General features: G+C 33.1%; 3 protein-coding genes across 5 annotated transcripts in view; all 3 read right to left on the bottom strand.

Annotated features, from left to right (window-relative positions):
* The window catches only part of LOC128158387 (uncharacterized), a 32,806-nt gene extending 20,292 nt beyond the window's left edge, over nt 1–12,514 (bottom strand). The window contains exons 1-2 of one of the 2 annotated variants that reach the window (XM_052821180.1): nt 12,428–12,514; nt 8,725–8,740 (exon numbers count right to left, since the gene is read on the bottom strand). In XM_052821180.1, the coding sequence (XP_052677140.1) occupies nt 8,725–8,737 (13 nt within the window). In that variant the 5' untranslated portion in view covers nt 8,738–8,740; nt 12,428–12,514. Of the gene's footprint in view, nt 1–3,679; nt 3,699–8,724; nt 8,741–12,427 lie in introns of those variants that run through there. The other variant, XM_052821182.1, reaches the window with a different exon arrangement.
* Nucleotides 1–18,094, bottom strand: part of LOC128158386 (tripartite motif-containing 13-like) — a 127,647-nt gene that overhangs the window by 75,361 nt on the left and 34,192 nt on the right. The window lies entirely within an intron of this gene.
* LOC128158388 (uncharacterized) lies at nt 6,544–8,716 on the bottom strand. Its single transcript, XM_052821183.1, has one exon. The coding sequence runs from the start codon at nt 8,714–8,716 to the stop codon at nt 7,049–7,051; it is 1,668 nt and encodes a 555-aa protein (XP_052677143.1). The 3' UTR covers nt 6,544–7,048.

The raw sequence follows: 18,094 nt of genomic DNA, 5'->3' as shown, positions 1-18,094 counted from the left end.
CCTTTTCAAGATTAATGAAATCGCCCAACTTAACGAAAATCGGGTCACACTCCGCTTTGGCGATTTAGTTCCTCCAGTAAACATTCCAGCTGTATAAATATATATTTGTTTTAATCCAAACTGATGACTCTCTTGTAATAATGATAATCCAACACCAATTATTTCTTACATTGTTCCGTAATAGATAATATGTTACAACTTGTTGCGATCGCGATGACCTCCTTCCCCCTTTTTCACCGGTGGAATGCTGATCTATTTTTAAATCAGGATTACACACGTGATCTGCATGGCGACCATCCTTTTCACTTAAAAACTCTTGCTCGCTGTTGTTATTACATGCCATATAACATTTCCATCAATTATGAACGTAAATGCTGACATCTTGAACATGCATCGGTTAATCTTTTTAGTGAAATATCATGATATTGCTTGTCCCATTGTCTGCACTGTTTCGGAGATTGCAACTTTTAAAACTTAGATATGCCTGACGTCATCAGGCAGAAAGAATAATTAAACATTTTTCTTTTTAAAGTGGAGGGGGGGGGGAATCCATGATAAGTCGATTTTCTATGTGTAAATAGAAAAAAAAATGAAATATTTTTTTTAACATGGGGGGGGGGGGGCTAATAATGAGTCAAGTTTTATATGTAAGTTTAAGAAAAAATGTCTACTGCAAAAAAAGGGGGATGAACTGACGTTACAATCACTTTAAAAGAGGAGATATAGTGCAATGAATATTAATTAATATATTAAAATCTTTATTATTCAACAACATTGTATCTGAGATAATCATTAAACTACCGTTCTACTTATAAATAAATAAATTATAACAAATCTTATAAACTATGAATAATGAAAATTTACTGAAAAATAGGTATGTTTTATTTTTTGGCATTCAAAGTTTACGTTGTTAATTTTATTTTTATTGATTTATTATAATTCATTGTTTGATCACATGCTGTGCTCGCCCCAACGGTAGCACCGTAAAACGTATTATTGGCTTCGCCCTCCAAACGGTTACACCGTAAAACATATTAGCGAGCGCAGCGAGGCGGCGCGAAGTGCCGCTCGCGTAGCGAGCTCCACAACGTGTACGAACGGAGGAAATTCGAGTTGAAATCTGAACATTTTGTGGACCCGCGTGAAAAAGTTCTTTATATCCCAATAATCCTTTGCGTTGCATAGCAACATGGTGGAACAGGAAGCGTTTCTAAGGAAAATTCTTACTCCTAAATCGCATATATCTATTTCATTTAACAATACACAATCCTTTAAAAACACTTAAGTAAACAACACATATGCTTACGTTAAAAAAAAAATAACCTGTACCTAACTGAACTATTGTTAACATATGACGTCATTTCCTTCCCCGAATTTATCCGAACATTTACAAAAAAAAGTTAAGTATGACGTCACAGTGATCTCGCGCTATCATTTAGAGGTGGATCCAGCATCTTTACAAGATGCACATGTAGGAAGTACTCAGTATCCGTGTTAATGGCGACTCTTTTACTGATTAGTTTTGTTTTGGTTTTTGTTTTTTAAGAAATGAACTCAATGTCTACCCAAGTTATACTGGTATAACCTGGGTTGGGGCAATTTACGCTTTATAATCCGCGAAGCGGATTATAAAAAAGCGTAAATTGCTCCAACCCAGGTTATACGAGTATAACTTGGGTAGATATTGAGTTCATTCCTTATAATTTAATTTTCTGGAATTTGCTGTACAAATTGAGTCCGTTTTACTTTTAAAAATGATATAAATCTGTTCAAAATTCAAACGTAACGTCAAGTGAATTAGTACGTTGGTGCATTGTGACGTGTCTTGTGACGTGCAAACCAGGTTATACAAATTTAACTAAATTTTTCTATCCAATCAAATGCCGCGTTACAACCAGAATTAAATTATTGGTTAGTAAATGCACATGAAAGTTCTACGCTTAATTTACTGTGTATTGATCCAATCATATATGCATACGTTATATAGGTAGGTGACAAAAATTTATTAAAAGAAAATTCTAATTATTATCAAATCTAAGTGCAGCCACGTCATTTTGTAATAAATGAATAAACAAAAATGAGGAAAAATAAACTGTTAAAATATCTACAGGTTTTTTTATAGTTGCATATGTGGCCAAATTTTTAAATAATATTGGATATCACACACTAACACACTAAAAAAGGGGGAGAGCAAATGTCTACAACGCAGCATATATATAGCATACCAAAAATTAAAAAAAAAAAAATGAAAACAAAATTGATGTTACAGAGGAAAATAATTAAAACACGGATAACAACAAGGAACAAAATGAGAAATAAGACAGACGCACAATTTATTTTACTGATTTAATGATCATTAATAAAAAGCAAAGGAAATCAATGCTAAATTAAACATAATTTTATTTACATTAAAAAAAATTAAATGGCTTTGTATTTTACACCAAGATATTTCAATAAGTCTGTTTAACATCTTATTAATGCTCAGTAATACATGTAGTTTGTGTGAATGTATAAGACTAATGTTGGGACAGTTGGAATAAATGTTTGATAACTTCGGGCTCCTTGCAGTGGTAAAAGATTTCGAGACAAAGCCAAGGTTTTTGATTGGGCAAGTCCACAGGTTGCATTTAAGGTAAAGATCTAGTAAATGAAAGGTACCCACAGGTTCAAGAAATATAAGATATAAATTCTTTCAATGATGCTTCATAACAATAGCTTTGTTTGATAGGGTGAATCGGGGCTAAAAGTTTTGGTAAACACAATGAAAAATCACGTTTTAAACTGTCATTTTTAATGAAATATGAAGGAATTTAGGAACATATTTCGGAGTTTCGTCCATTTTTGACTAATAAAATATATCTTGAATGCCTACAGTCTCCCCCAAAACGGAATTGAACAAGCCCGTGACATCCTCTTTAAGATAATGTCAAAATGAATATAGGTATCGGGATTAATTTAATTTCCCATGATTTAATATAGAATGTCAACAAATTGTTTAATTTTCTACATAATTCCTTTACCGTAAAGTACGGGAAAAAGTTTTTTTAAATGAATTATGACGTCATAATGGTTCTAGCACCAAAAAGACACTCTGGAATAATTTACTAGATCTTGACCTTAAGTTAACAATAATGAGAGATGTGTATATTATAGCATTGAATCATGATTTTTGAAGTATACACTCTCATAACTGCAGCGGTGTGTGCATACAAATTGAGTAACGCGCGTTATGAAAATTTGTATGCACACACCGCTGCAGTTATGAGAGTGTATACTTCTAAAAAACATGATTTAATGCTTTTATTTACATTTTTTAACTTCTTGCCTTGTCTGCAAATGTGATTCATACCTTAAAATTCCTTATCCTAAGGGTAAGTTAATATTAATGGAAGAGCCACAGTAACAGCCACAAGCGTGAACTTTGATTTTCGCTTGTGACGTTGCAGTTTACAGCGTTCACCGTTTGTGACGTCATAATAAAACTCGTCAATTTGACCTTTGACTACTTGTTGCATTTAGAGGCATTTGAAGATCACAGAATTTAATGGAAAAACACAGTAGAATGTAAATATAGTCCCTTCTGCGCTCGCCCCAACGGTCACACCGTAAAACATATTAGCATTATATTATAATCGTCAACAATCAGAAATAACAATAATACGTTTAACAAACTACGCACCTCATGAAGGCCTACAAATGGCGACAATATCCATGGATGTTTTCCCTTCTTGGTTCGTGTTAATTCTTCCTTGTCGGCGGCCTGTTGTATAAAATCACGTGATTGGTTTAAATAAAACACAAAACCAACAGGCACGTAGCATCGTTTTTGAAAGTGGGGGCCAGACTCATTCAAAAAATCTTGACAAGCAAATGCATGCGATTTAGGAGTAAGAATTTTACTTAGAAACGTTTCCTGTTCCACCATGTTGCTATGCAACGCAAAGGATTACTGGTATATAAAGAACTTTTTCACGCGGGTCAACTAATTCGGGGGGGGGGGGGAGGGAGGTGCTGGTGTAGTATATAAATATGACCGGTAGAAATACACAAGTCGGTATGTCGAATAACAATTTATTAACGATCCAAATTTGTCGTTTCTACACGATCTATGCAGTCGGCATGGACAATACAAGGTCCAGTCTCCAACTGATGATCAGTGTGGATAACGACTTATTTATAGATAAAACATACATACAGGTGTAAATAAACAGAGTTACTCTTGACACATACAATATTTAATTTAAAGGATTACTCAAGATATATAATTAGTTCAATAACAGGTGACATCTTAATGTCCAGCGGTGAAGGTCTAATTGGAAATAGTTAGCACTTAATTAAAGAAACAGTATGTCACTCTAGATAAGTGTTTCTCACACGGTGACAATACCTTTGGAAGTTCTTTATTTACCATGTACGCAATGATGTCTTTGAAATCAGAGTCATTCTTTTGAAATTCTATTAACTCCTCTTTTGATACTGTTGATATCTCATTCACACAAGCCAGTGGATCAAAATCTGTGTAAATGGCTTCTGTCTGAACCTGCATGTTTTTGTCTTGTTTTCACCCTGAATCATTGCAATGTTTTGTTCCTGTGGATATACCCGTCTACTGAGAGCATCTGCATTTGAGTGTATTCTACACTTCTTATGAGTGATATCAAACTGCATGATAACCCTGAAGGAATATAGCCCATGTAGCCAATTTGCTATTTGTTTCTACTTCTTTCAATTTCTTTACAAACGTGATTGCACTATGATCTGTGAAAGACTGTGATCTGTGCTGAAGACTGGGTCAGACTTCATATCCTGCATATTAACTAATTTTGTTAGAAACTCCTTTTGGAAGGATACATTTATTGCTTTTAAAAATATACAAGATAGAATGAAATTACTTACATAGCAAGAATTTATTACACAACCCATATGGTACAATAAGAACATTACAATGGGGGGAAAATCAATTTTCTTTATTGATTGGTTTAATAAGAATATTGTTTATATCAATGATTTGCTGGATGAAAATGGGTCCTTTTTTAAGTTTACAAGACCTTCAAAGTAAGTTTGATGTCAAGTCAAACTTCCTTACTTATCTTGGTTTACAGAAATCTAATTTAACTAGTTTACATTATCATGGAATCTCAAAAGAAGATAATAACCCAAGGCCTTTTATTAATTTTTCATGTACTATGGGAGTGTCGATCCTAATGTTCAAGAACTCTTTCAGCAATTTTTGAATTCTGTCAATCAAAGAGAATCACAATCAAAAGAGATCCTTTTAATTTTTATATTCGGGCTACACCCTGACCCTATTTCTACAGACATTTATTCTATTTTCTTGGTTATGAAATCCTATATCTATAGGAAAAGATGTCTTAATGAAGCACTAACAATTCACGAATTACTTATAGATATTAAAACACATATATCAACTCTAAGATATATAGCTACCCGAAATTGCAGATTAGATGATTTCTATAAGAGATGGGAAACTTGGCTTTTTCTTCTTAATAGACTTGACTGAACAATTATAGCAGACTCTGACTGTATAGAGATGATATAAAACTATAAATCAATTTCTTACTCATGTTCAACAACCAGTTCTCTCTCTCTCTCTCTCTCTCTCTCTCTCTCTCTCTCTCTCGCCCCTCTCTCTTTCTCTTCCAAGGAAAAATTTTGTTTTGAAGTTAATATTCTCAAAGCTGTTATAATGACTTTATTGTATACAAATGTATTTGATTGTTTAACTTTAAAAAAAAATGACTATTTTTCATTAGAATTTTTTGTTGTAACAAAACATTCAACCAAACGTTTCAGGAAAATAAACCCATGAGTCTTGCCGGTCACCTGAGTACTATTGCCATTGGCTGAACCTTTCATGTAGTCTCATGTGTGCATTTTAAAGCTTCATTTTGGGGTCTATAAACTCAATCATCGATTCGTAAAAAAGGAGAAGGGGAGGGGAACAAGAGTCGGGTGAATATCCGAGTTACTTAAGTGACCTAAAAAATACATGTTCACTATGTTCATACCCCCCCCCCCCTCCAAAGAAAAACTATAGTAAACTGTCAACCAATGCTCAAAAGACATCGATTGGACAAGACTCTTATTGACATAATCTACTGACCAATTGACCTTTTGAACTGGAAATGCTATAACAACGGTCAGCCTGTATACAGGGTTTGATGACAACATATCATCCACCCACCTACCTACACATGTAAGTAGATAGCACACTTCCTCGAAGGGATATAATCATTAATAAAGAAAATGGGGCATTACATCTCCGATGCAACAAACAACATTCATTTGTTTCACTTTCTAAGGAGAATTTTTAAATGTTACAGTTTTAACAATTTTTACCAGATCACGCAAACATTCAAACATTTTACTCCATCCGTTTGAATCTGGTAGTCCATTTCAATACCGTAATATTTAAAATTATGGGGTCAAAGAAACTAACCTACGCCAATTAACAAAGTTGTTTACAAATCACTAATTAGACATAATAACACATTATTTAAAGTATAGAAAGTACAACTGCAGGGTTTTTTACTATAGTGTGTAAGAAACAAAAGTTACTCGATCTTCAGTGACAGAAATATTAATGGACAAAGATCAAATAAACACCATTCTAATGTTCAACAAATGTGGTACTTTCAGTTTTTCAGCTTTGAAAAAAGAAAATGTATGATTTATATAATTTCTATTCTTTAAAATGAAAAAAGATTGAAATTAACTCATAACTTAATATAAAGGAGAGCTAAAAAAAGTTTTTCAAAGATATTTAATTTAACTTTTAGTGTCATTTTATGAACATTAAAATGTTTTGATTTCTTTGACAAATACCAAACAAGGTTTCTCTGAATGTATTCTTTTAATGAACATAGTTTGTTTTGACATTAAATTCATAGACAGTCCATTTGTTGACGATACAATCACCACACTAAAACAGTTTGTTATTATGAAGTATAAACATGTTTTATATATCCACACAGTCAGTTGTTAACATGTAATACATATAAACAATGTTACACTGCTGTGTAATGTTCTAGGCATATTGTATTTTCTTCACTTTACCTGTCCAGTACTCAGCCACAAAGAGGTTGTCTCTGGTGTCCACACATAAACCACATGGCCACTGTAAATGACAGTTGTCAATGTAGCGGAGGAACTGTCCGTCCTGATCCAGGATGTGGATACGGTCGTTGTAGATGTCTGCTGTCAGGATCCGACCCTGGCTGTCTGTTGTGATGCCACGTGGATCAAATGATCCCTTGGTAGTAGAGGGAGGACCAGTGTAGATAAAGCGGAGTTTCCCGGCCTGATTGACCACCACTACTGCACTGGCTCCATGGTCTGACACACAGATATCTAGGTTCCTGTTTTCACTTATGTATTTAATGCAAGGACTAGACGAATAGAGAAGTTGTCCTTTGTCGTCGAACTGAATACTTTGTTTCTCTGTGGAGCCAGAGTAACACACGACTTTTGTTTGTTTATAATCATCACTGTCCATGACAACCAGGAGGTCACCAGAGGAGGTACTACAGACACTGAGAGGTCTCCACTCTCGTAGTCTGATCACTGTCTGTATCTGTGTATTCTCCACTATGTTCACAGTTCTATCATTGTAATCAGTATAAACTAGATCCCCACTTCTTGTCACTGCTATGTCGCATGGATTGTTCCCTGACTTGGTTTGGACTGACTTCACTAGTTCCCCACTGAGGTCATACAGTCTCATGATGCTGTCCTCACCACACGTCCACATCTCCTCATCCCTCAGACAGGACACACTGCGTAATCCTCCATACTTGGTGTTTATCTGTGTGATGATCCGTGGTACATCAATGAGCGATCTGTCCGGGGGAGAGGACTCGGCACCGGGAGATTCCATGGTGTAGCCACGTTCTTCTGTTTTGATAGATGACGCTGACAGAGAACCAAACTGTTGATAAAGCTGTTCTTTGTTGATCTTCTGAGGGGTAAAACTTGGTAAGGACACTGTGAGTTTAGGAGGCAATCTTAATCTTCTGAATTCATCATTCCTGGATTTGTAGGCAGAGAAACGGCTGAATTCAATGGAGTCCAGTAACGTCTTCAGTTCAGCAATGGTCCGTGTGATTTCAGAAATGGTGTGTTTAATTTCATCTTCTTGTTGATTTAGGACAGCCAGGTGTTTGGTGTCCATTTCCTTCACGTTAGATTTCATGTTTCTGATTATGGTGTTTATTTCTCTGTGCAAGTCTTCTCCATGTTTGTCGATTTCTGTTGTTAATTTCTTGGAGTTCTCATTCAGAGCAGTTTTTTGGACTGGGATAATGGATGCAATCTCTTGGTATTTGGGATAAATGGATTTCTCTAGTTCATGTAAATCTTTTTGAATGATTTCTTTCCTGGTGTCAAGGTTATAAGTTATTTCAATAAATTGATGGCCATTGTGTTCTCCAGAGAAAAGACATTTCGCACAAATAGGAATGTCACATTGGTTACAGTAAAGTTCACATAGTTTTGTGGTTCCATGTTTTTGACACCTAGGAGTAGATCCTCTCAATTTAAATGACACCACTTTGTGTTCTTTGGATAGATCAAAGAGATGTTCCCCCACACAGGCTTTACACAGATGTATGTGACAAATGTCACAGTACATAGGGGGGCCCAGGTCCTCACACAGATGGCATCGCAAAACATCCTGAAGGCTGTACTCAGGGTCCATAGTCAGATACTTTTTACTCATGTTCTGAAAAATAAATGGTTGATAAGTCACTTTTTTAGTTTTTGTCAATAAATTACTATTTCTTATAAAAACTTTTAAATTTGTGTTTTCTAAAGAAAGAAATTGTTCTTGTTGCAAACAGGACACTTTAGAGCTTAAAAGACAGGAAGACATTTGAATTCTTTTAAACGAAAATTTCTCATAGATATAACTTGTTTTAAAGAATGTGACTATTTGGGACATTATATCCAAAACAGGCTATGATGACCTATTTGGGTGATTAGTCCCAACCTGTTTAACAAGATCCACAGCTGGACATGTAGGACAATATCATTCAATATACAAAGCACCGAAAGCACTGCGAGTTCTCACTCCAAACCGAATAGAAAATTCAAACTACTGCTCCCATTGACCTTATGATTTTTTTTTATCAGAATTGAACCCATAATTCCCAGTAAATTACAAATGGCTTCGCTTCCTAACTACATTCTCGTGAGATCCAGGGAAAAAAATCTTTTGAAAAATACATTGGGGATAAAAAGGCAATTATCAAATCTAAATGGGCCATAATCGTAGTTTCTCAACTATTTTTGTATTAATGAAGGCGAGCATGATCTGAATGAAAGGGAAAGTGAGAATTTTCAATGTGAGGCTACAATAACTTAAATTGCATTGTAACAAGCATTGTAGCAACCTCTAATGATACTACGTCCACTAACGATATAATGTTGCATTAGTGGTCAGGATGTTGACCACTTATAATGATATAATTTTATCATTAATGAACAACCTAACCGTCCGCTAATGATATAATTTCAGATTTATATCATTAGCGGTCAAAAACCGTAACCTCTAATGATATGGGGGAAAATGAGAAATAAGTACTACCTTGACCACTAATAATACACATTTGCACACATTTTCAATTGCATTAGTGGATGGATTTGAAACCTTAAATGATATAACATGATACAAGATTATATTTATATATCAGGCTTGGGGCGAATTACATTGTAAAGTTATGCATTACATTACCATTACTTCATGAATTTGGGCATTAAATTACCATTACCATTACTTGATTTTCTTGAAGTAACGCATTACATTACCATTACATGAGTAAAGTAATCCATTACCATTACCATTACGTTTTTAAAAAAAAGTAAGGCTAAGAAAGAGTTTTTGCAAATGTTTCAAATATAAAACACTCTTTAACATATCTACAGGTTCATGCTCAGTATCAGGTTCAAATTCAATGACTACATGTATACAAGAGTCATTCTTTATTTTCTCAATATATAATCATATTGTGGCATTATGAACAAGATATTAAATAAGTTAAATAAATTATATAGACATTTATATATTTATAGTCATTTGCCATTATACAATGTCAGATACGAAATAGAGACACAGAATTACATGCATAACAAAAAACAATTTATGGAATAATGTTGCGGTTATTAAAAGCTGAATAGAAATATTTCCCCAGATTACACAAATCTTTATAATTTTGGACACTTAAGTGTATACATATACATTTATAAACAGATGATTTTTCCCAGTTATATTTCTTAATATATTTAAATCATATTTCTTTCTACTGAGGACAACTCAAGACAATAGATTGCTGTTGCACTTTATGATAGAAGTTTCAAAGAGAGAGAGAGAGAGAGAGAGAGAGAGAGAGAGAGAGAGAGAGAGAATGAGAATAAGTAAGTAAAATTATTTTTAAATGGGTTATAATATTGGAAGTGGTATTGATTTTCATCATGGATGGGCAGTGAATTCATTTTGCTTTTAAAGGCGCATGTCTGTCTCCTATTCTATTGGGACATAGTGAAGGGAAGTGGATTGGAGTGTTTAGCACTTCTTATAACAATAGATTGTTTTGATACTTAGAATCCTGGGGGCATAGTGTGTTGTTGACACATTTCATACTGAAGTGCAAACTAATTGGAGTAAATTGTTTAAATGATTAAAAACTCTTAATAACAACACTCTTAAAAATGTTATGAAACTGTGCTGTTATATTTAGTTATATTAACTAATCAAAAATGAATTTTGAAAAATCTTTTTTAATAATACAATAAAAACATTTTTATCTCAAGAATTTTTTCTTTCTTCTTTAAAAATAAATTTAATCAAATTCAATTTCATCTATTCATTTTCATCACATTTTTGAAATTAAACACTGAACATGCATAAATAAGCATAGTAATGCAAAGTAATGCCATGTAATGCTACATGTAGCATTACACTAGATTTTGTAAAGTAATGAATCACATTACCATTACTTTTATTTATATATATATATATATATATATATATATATATATATATATATATATATATATATATATATATATATATATATATATATATATATATATATATCTGTGTTTGTGGGGGGGGGGGTTGTTAGTTATAGATTAGAACAACAACGAATATGAATTAAAATTGGTTGAATTAAAACTACTTAAACAATAGTGATCATGTTGTTGTAACAAAGAGTATTAACCTGAGTTAAAAATTGACCCGCGTTTCATTTTAATTTCTAATCAATCTAATGTAAAAATTTAACTATTGAGGGACATCCTACCCCTGAGGATCATGATTTGACCAAACTTGAATTTACACTACCTTAGAATGCTTCAACACAAGTAACAGCTTTTCTGGTCAATTGCTCTTTTGAAAAGATTGTTCTCTATATATTCCTAGGTAACTTTAAGAATTGTGCTAGTTTGAATGTTTGACAAGTTAAAGAACACTATAGTAACATTAATCTAATCATCTTATTATAGTCTTCCCAAGATATTTTTGCTGCATATTTTCTTAAATTATTCGATATTCATGATAACCTCTAAGTCTTGATTCAGTCGATATTCATTCAAAAGTATGAAAAAAATAACAAGATTTCCCTTATGAAACGTCCCCTCTATGTTGTCAGATTTCAATACATGGCTATAAAATTAGAAAGTCTACGGGGATTTTGCATTGCATCAGCCATAATTAAGCCAGGATGATGACTTTGAAAAATTGTGCAAGATATTCCGAGTGACTTCCGAATGGAGAAAAGATGTCAACATTAATTCCCCATTATAAATCTCCGTAGGAAATCTGTTTTTATTCCTGTGAATTTTTACGAGGGAAAAATGATAATGTGTGAATGAAGTTATCTTGAAAATTTTCCCTTTCATCCATTTCAATTGCACTTCTTTCACAGGTATGTGTATTTTTACTAAAAATCGTCCAAAAATGCGGCATAAATATCTTGGGACAGACTATAGTGAATGATTTTAGTTTAATGATAGGCTGGAAAATAGATATCAAGCTATAAAAAAAACTCACAAAATTGTGCTATTTTAACATTTGACAAGTTAAAGAGCAGTATTATATTAATCTTAATGATTTTGTAAGATTACAAAGATAACTGGATGATTATAGCATCATGATATGCTAGCCATTCTGCCAATAGATATCAAGCTAGATTATTTGGATGGACAGCAACATCTGAAGGGGAATGTGCGGCCATCTTGTACATTTGAGGATAAGAATATAAACATTTCTTGAACTGGCTTGTTTCTGCCCGAAACTGGCCCAAAATGTTGCCAAAATAGTTGGCAATGAATTTCGCCAATTCTGTAATAGCATTAGATTATAATCTTCAACAATCAGAAATACCATTAATACGTTTAACAAACTACGCACCTCATGAAGGCCTACAACTCAAAATGGCGACAATATCCATGTTTACACTTCCTGGTTCGTGTTTACCGTCTTCCTGGTCGGCGGCCTGTATAAAATCATGTGATTGGTGTAAATAAAACACAAAACCAAACATTCCGTGTAGATTCATTGCATTAAATACAATAGTTAACTTGTTGAAGAGCAGTTAAAATATATATTAAAATCATTAAATTAAAGCTATACAGTATATACTCTACTGTAATATGTCTTGTATTTGAGATCATGAGATATGCCAGCCAGTCACAGGCACTTGTTTCTGAGAAAAAAATCTACCCTATAGTAGGGTAATTTTTTTCTCAGAAACAAGTGCCTGTGCAGCCAGTGAAAGGACAGTAATATTTTATAGCAATTCCCTCACAAATGCCTTATAATATATAATTATATATATAAGATGGTGTAGGCCTATAAATCAAACTCCCTAATGTGTAAGCCTCTACCTCAAACCTCTTCTTCCACAGAACTAGTTTTTCTCCGACTCCATCACGTCCACTGCACTGTCGTCTGCGCTCGTGTCTGTCTGTAGACTGGTTCTCTGTCTCTATCATACGAAACAAGAGCAGTTAAGGTCAAGATCTAGTAAATGAAAGGTGCCTACAGTTTTATGATTTTCAAGATATATATTCTTTAAATAGACCAATCCATTTTTTACAAAAGGTATGTCCCTTGGCCGTCACACATATATTTTTCTCAGTAGCCTTTGTACTTTAGAGTGTTGTTACTTCGTCATTTGATATTAAAAATCTGTTTCCGGTGTGAATTTTGTTTTCCTTCCACACATCGAAGGAATAAATTAAATTCCAAGAGAATTGTTTACAGGACGCCCACATGTTTGGTTGAATAACAGGCACGTAGCATCGTTTTTGAAAGTGGCGGGAGGGGGGGCAGACTCATCCAAAAAATCTTGACAAGCAAAATTAAAAATAGGGGAATTAAAAATTTCCTAAAATCTTCAAAATCCTAATCCGAGGGAGGGGGTGGGGTGGGGGGGGGGGGGGTGGGGTGGGGGTCTGGCGTAGTATGACACTTCAATTTCAATCTTAATTTCCTTATTTCCATATTATTTTTTTTACATGCTTCCAAAAAAGTGGGGGGCCAACTCCATGATAATTCAATTTCCTATATGTAAGTTTAAAAAATTAGTTTAGTTAGGCCCCCCTGCCCCCCCCCCCCCCCCCCCCCCCCGATGCTACGTGCCTGAATAATTTACAGGAGTCTGCCCCTGATACACTTTTGTTCAGATATCTTTAGAACGGTTTGATAACACTTCCTAAACAGTTATTTAGCAAAATATGTTTATATGTACATGACCTTTCATTTGGTATCAAGAAAAAAGGTCGGGCCCCTTCAATTTGGTGTCAGGAAGGCTCTAAAGTCTTTTCATTATAACTCTTTACTGAGCAACAATTTATAATCAAATATAGAAGCAAAAATATTGTTTGTACAGCTCTCTATCTAAACAGTACTATAAATATATCATATATTTCGTGATAAGAGGTTTCAAGGGGCCAGGTGTTATCTGCCTAACTAATACAATGCCGTGTTTAATTTTGAAACCCGTTTTAAAAGCGGACAGTACATTGCAGGGATATAGATGTTTAAAATCGATTTTTTCAGGAAATTATTATTCCTGCGGTCTTGGTTAAAGCAATATGAGCTGCAATTTTTCATGCTGAAATCTTTTTTAAGGAAAATGTTAATTTCTACTAAAAAGACAAAAATATCATGGTTTTTTTTTTTATTTCTGTTGGCCTTGTTTTTGTGAGAAAATCCGATAAGAAACCTTAATTGAAGCAAGATTGAATCATTGGCGGATCCAGAGGGGGGTTCCGGGGGTTGGAACCCCCCCCCCCCTTCCTCTTGGACATATGATTTTTTTGAAAACGTTTAATGCCTATTTAAAGACAATTTTCCCATTTATAATAGAAATACTGTAATTATCTCAAATAAATGTTTTTAAAATTGCTTATTTAAAGAATTTCGTACTGCGTCCCATAATTTTGTTCTGATGCGAAAAAATCCTATCGATTTTTTATCGAAATAAAGTACATTGTACTCCCCTTCAGCATCCGTTGTTTACTACAATGAGTAAACATGTGGAAAATTAAAGAAAAAATACATAATATTAAGCAGTATCGCTAAAATCACAGATTGATAATAACATCTACACTGTATTTTCTACTCTATTTCTTTTTTTTTTAAATCATTATAGTTCATACAGTTTTGAACTGACAAGCCATCGAGTAAAACGACGTTCAAGTATGAGTACACGCATTCGTTTTACTTTAAAAAGCCGCTTTCAAATTTATAGTTTAGTTAATTAACTTAAGTATTTATAATAGATGAGTTTTACTTCGTTTCAAAGGAAAAATACAAAGAAAATTACATGACCCGCGGGTTATGCTATTTTTCTAGAATGCTAGCTACCTTCATACCCACATGAAACACAAAAGAAAGGCTTTTTTGATTTCCTTCCAAAAGTCGGAAATTCTGTTACAAAAATACCGTATAAAAGGTTTATATGTAAACCATTATGAAAATGCCCAACTTTTCAAAACTTTTCTAAATATGATCGCATCTGTACTAGTACCGAATGAGGTAGTGCACCCGGCCATTACAGTGGTCACATCCAGTACCCTGGGACGATAATTGCTTTTACCATTGTATTACACACGTACCATCTATTCAGCACATAAATTATCCCCATTTTTGTCATATCCTATCATTTAGACCTTTATTTAAGAAGGCAATCGATTGAACTCAAAATCGATAAATAGTTCAGAATTTAAAAACATAAAGACATAAAAAAATTACCAAAATATCCATTTTTATAAATTTATAGTTTGTCGTAATTAGTTATTTTTGCTTCTTAGTGTTTCTTTTCAGTCAAGCATAGATGCACTTTCTCATTGCTGGAGACTTGGGTTTCTTGTGGCTGGATAGTATGCAAATCTTCCTTACCTAAACCAAAACGGCAAAACGCTCAATAATGCAATGCACTCTGCTGTTGAAATAAATGTGAAATAGATAGTGATGAGATAAATGTTTATAAAATACAGTTGTATACGCATGGAAAACGTTCAAAAAGTCCTTGTTTATTGACAAATGATGAATTTTGACCATTTTGGTTTTCATCAAATGGAACCCCCCCCCTTTTCCAAATTGCTGGATCCGCCTCTGTGAATTATTGTCGTCCTGTACAAAAATTGAATTGCTATATATATTCCTTAGAAGATAAATCTTTCTTCTGGCCAAAATTAATGATTTTTTCAATTTTATTTTATCGTAAAAGTTTAAGTTAGATGCAGACTTAGCATACTACATGTAACATGTTTTTGCAGCAAAATAAAATTCTAAAAATACAGCTCATATTGCTTTAAGGAAATAGTAAAGAATTCAAACTAAAATTAACTCGTACAAGAAACAGTTCCAATATTTGTTCAGTCGTACTTGAATTTATTCCGATTTTCTCGTTAACTCGTTTTTGAAACATTTTTTAATTGATTCGTATTTAGAATAATTCATACCTTGTTAAGTCATACTAAGAATCATTTGGACTTTTTTTCTTTTGTTTGTCTTATAGCTATTAATTTCAGAACCCTGCTTTCATCAGAAACTGCCAAGTTTTACTTTTTTACATTAAGGTGGCTCTATACACCACTTTTTGATGACGCAGTACGCAAAAAAGAAAATCTGGAAACATGCATTTCCGGTACAGGCTGATTTAAACTGAGGTGAATTGTATTGGAACCGCTATTTTGAAAAAACTTGTTAAATGGATAGATTAAACTTGATAATTGGAAAATTCATTACTTACAAGTAATGTGGTAAGTGACACCTTCACGTTGTGTGGTATTATTTATCGAAATAAACAATAAAATCAAGTATAAATTTTTAAAAAGTTTCTTTAGCATCATCGATATGTTACACCGTAGCGCAGTGGTTTAATGGGTTCACTACAAACCAGTAGGTCATGAGTTCGATTCCCGTTGAGAACAATAAATTTTTTAACTTTCCAAAAATTTCTAAAACGTATTTTTTAGTTGAATACCGTGAAAGAAAATTCTAAACAGGTGAAAATATTTCAATTATGATATACTTTAATGCACATTAATATCGACACCTAACGGGGATGAGAGGGTTGCTTTGAATTTCTCTCAGGTTGGGATACATAAATCCTATTAGCCTAGTCAATGTTCCCCTTTATTTATTTAACTTAGTTTTGCATTAAGGCGAATTTATTCACTTAAACAGGGCAAAGTCTATAATGAAATATGTATGTATTTATCATTCCAACATTATATTTAGGAAATTTTCTTCAACTCAGAAATGAATGGTCCCCAAGGTGTTTGGGCCTTGGGACTTAGGAACGATAACCCTTACATAAGGAACTTTCATACCAAATAAAATTTAAAAAAAAAATGTGTTTATTTGCAATGTTTTCATTCAATTTTTATGTTACACTTTTTAAAAATACATTTTCTTATAACATCAAGCAACTTGTTCAGATGATTTGTCAACAGAGTAAGAAAATATGAAAAATTATGTTTTGGGGAAATACTAAAAAAAATTGCAATAATAACATTTTTGAATGTTAAGAAGTGTTATATTTTTTTTATGTGTCCGAAGGAAATATCCATCATATGACAAAATAATTTCTCTCAATTTGTTGATAGCTGTCTTTTTAAAAATTATTTTACAAAAACACGAAAAAACATTAAAAAAGTCTTTAACATTACCTATAGTATCCCTATCGTCATTTTAATATTTGATAAGTATATGTTTTGTGGTCTGCTATTGAAAATTGGAATAAACTGTGGGTGTATAGAGCCACCTTAAAGGAATACCCACTCTTTGCTTTGTAACGAGCCTTGCTTTAGTTAATAAAATAACCTATGATTGATTTCAAATTAAAATAATTTGATATACTCATCAAAACAGGCATTTAGAAAAAATTACTATGGAATCATCATTGTTCATGGGTGATCAGTGTCCATGGTTTTCGTGGGTAACTCTTGCCCATGAATTTACATCCACGACAAACGTATTATAAATTAGTGTTTAATATTTTACCAACGAAATGACATCACAGATAACTATGAACATTGTGGCTACCCTAGAACATTGGCCCCCAAGAATACAAATTATTTCACGATATTTGATAAATTTTAATGAGAACAAACGTGTTTTCAGCATATAAGGATATGTATAATATATATGCATGTTATTCAGCTTTACAATATACAGAAAAATGTATGATGCTGTTTTTCTACTCAGTTTTTTAGGTATGGAAGGGGCGATGTAAATTCGTCACGACTAAGAGAACATCATACCATTAAAAGGAAAATAACTGATGTAAATATCATTGTTCGTTCAAAACTTATCAAATTCATTCAAATTTCTTTGCTTATCAGGTGTTTTGTAGAACTTGAACTAACAATAGTATCACATTTTGAGGCTATTTTATCGACATTTTGTGATATTCGCATCCGAAAACTGTCTACCAAATCAAGGATAAAGATTTATTATTATACCTTAACGGTTTTTTTTAGTTGAAGAAATCTATAAAATATGAATGTAATGTCAGATAAAAAATATCAAGAATGCCATAATATTAAACACAAATATTTT

This window comes from Crassostrea angulata, chromosome 8, assembly GCF_025612915.1.
Source record: "Crassostrea angulata isolate pt1a10 chromosome 8, ASM2561291v2, whole genome shotgun sequence".
Taxonomy (NCBI): Eukaryota; Metazoa; Mollusca; class Bivalvia; order Ostreida; family Ostreidae; genus Magallana; species Magallana angulata.
This window is presented reverse-complemented; position numbering and strand designations above follow the sequence as displayed.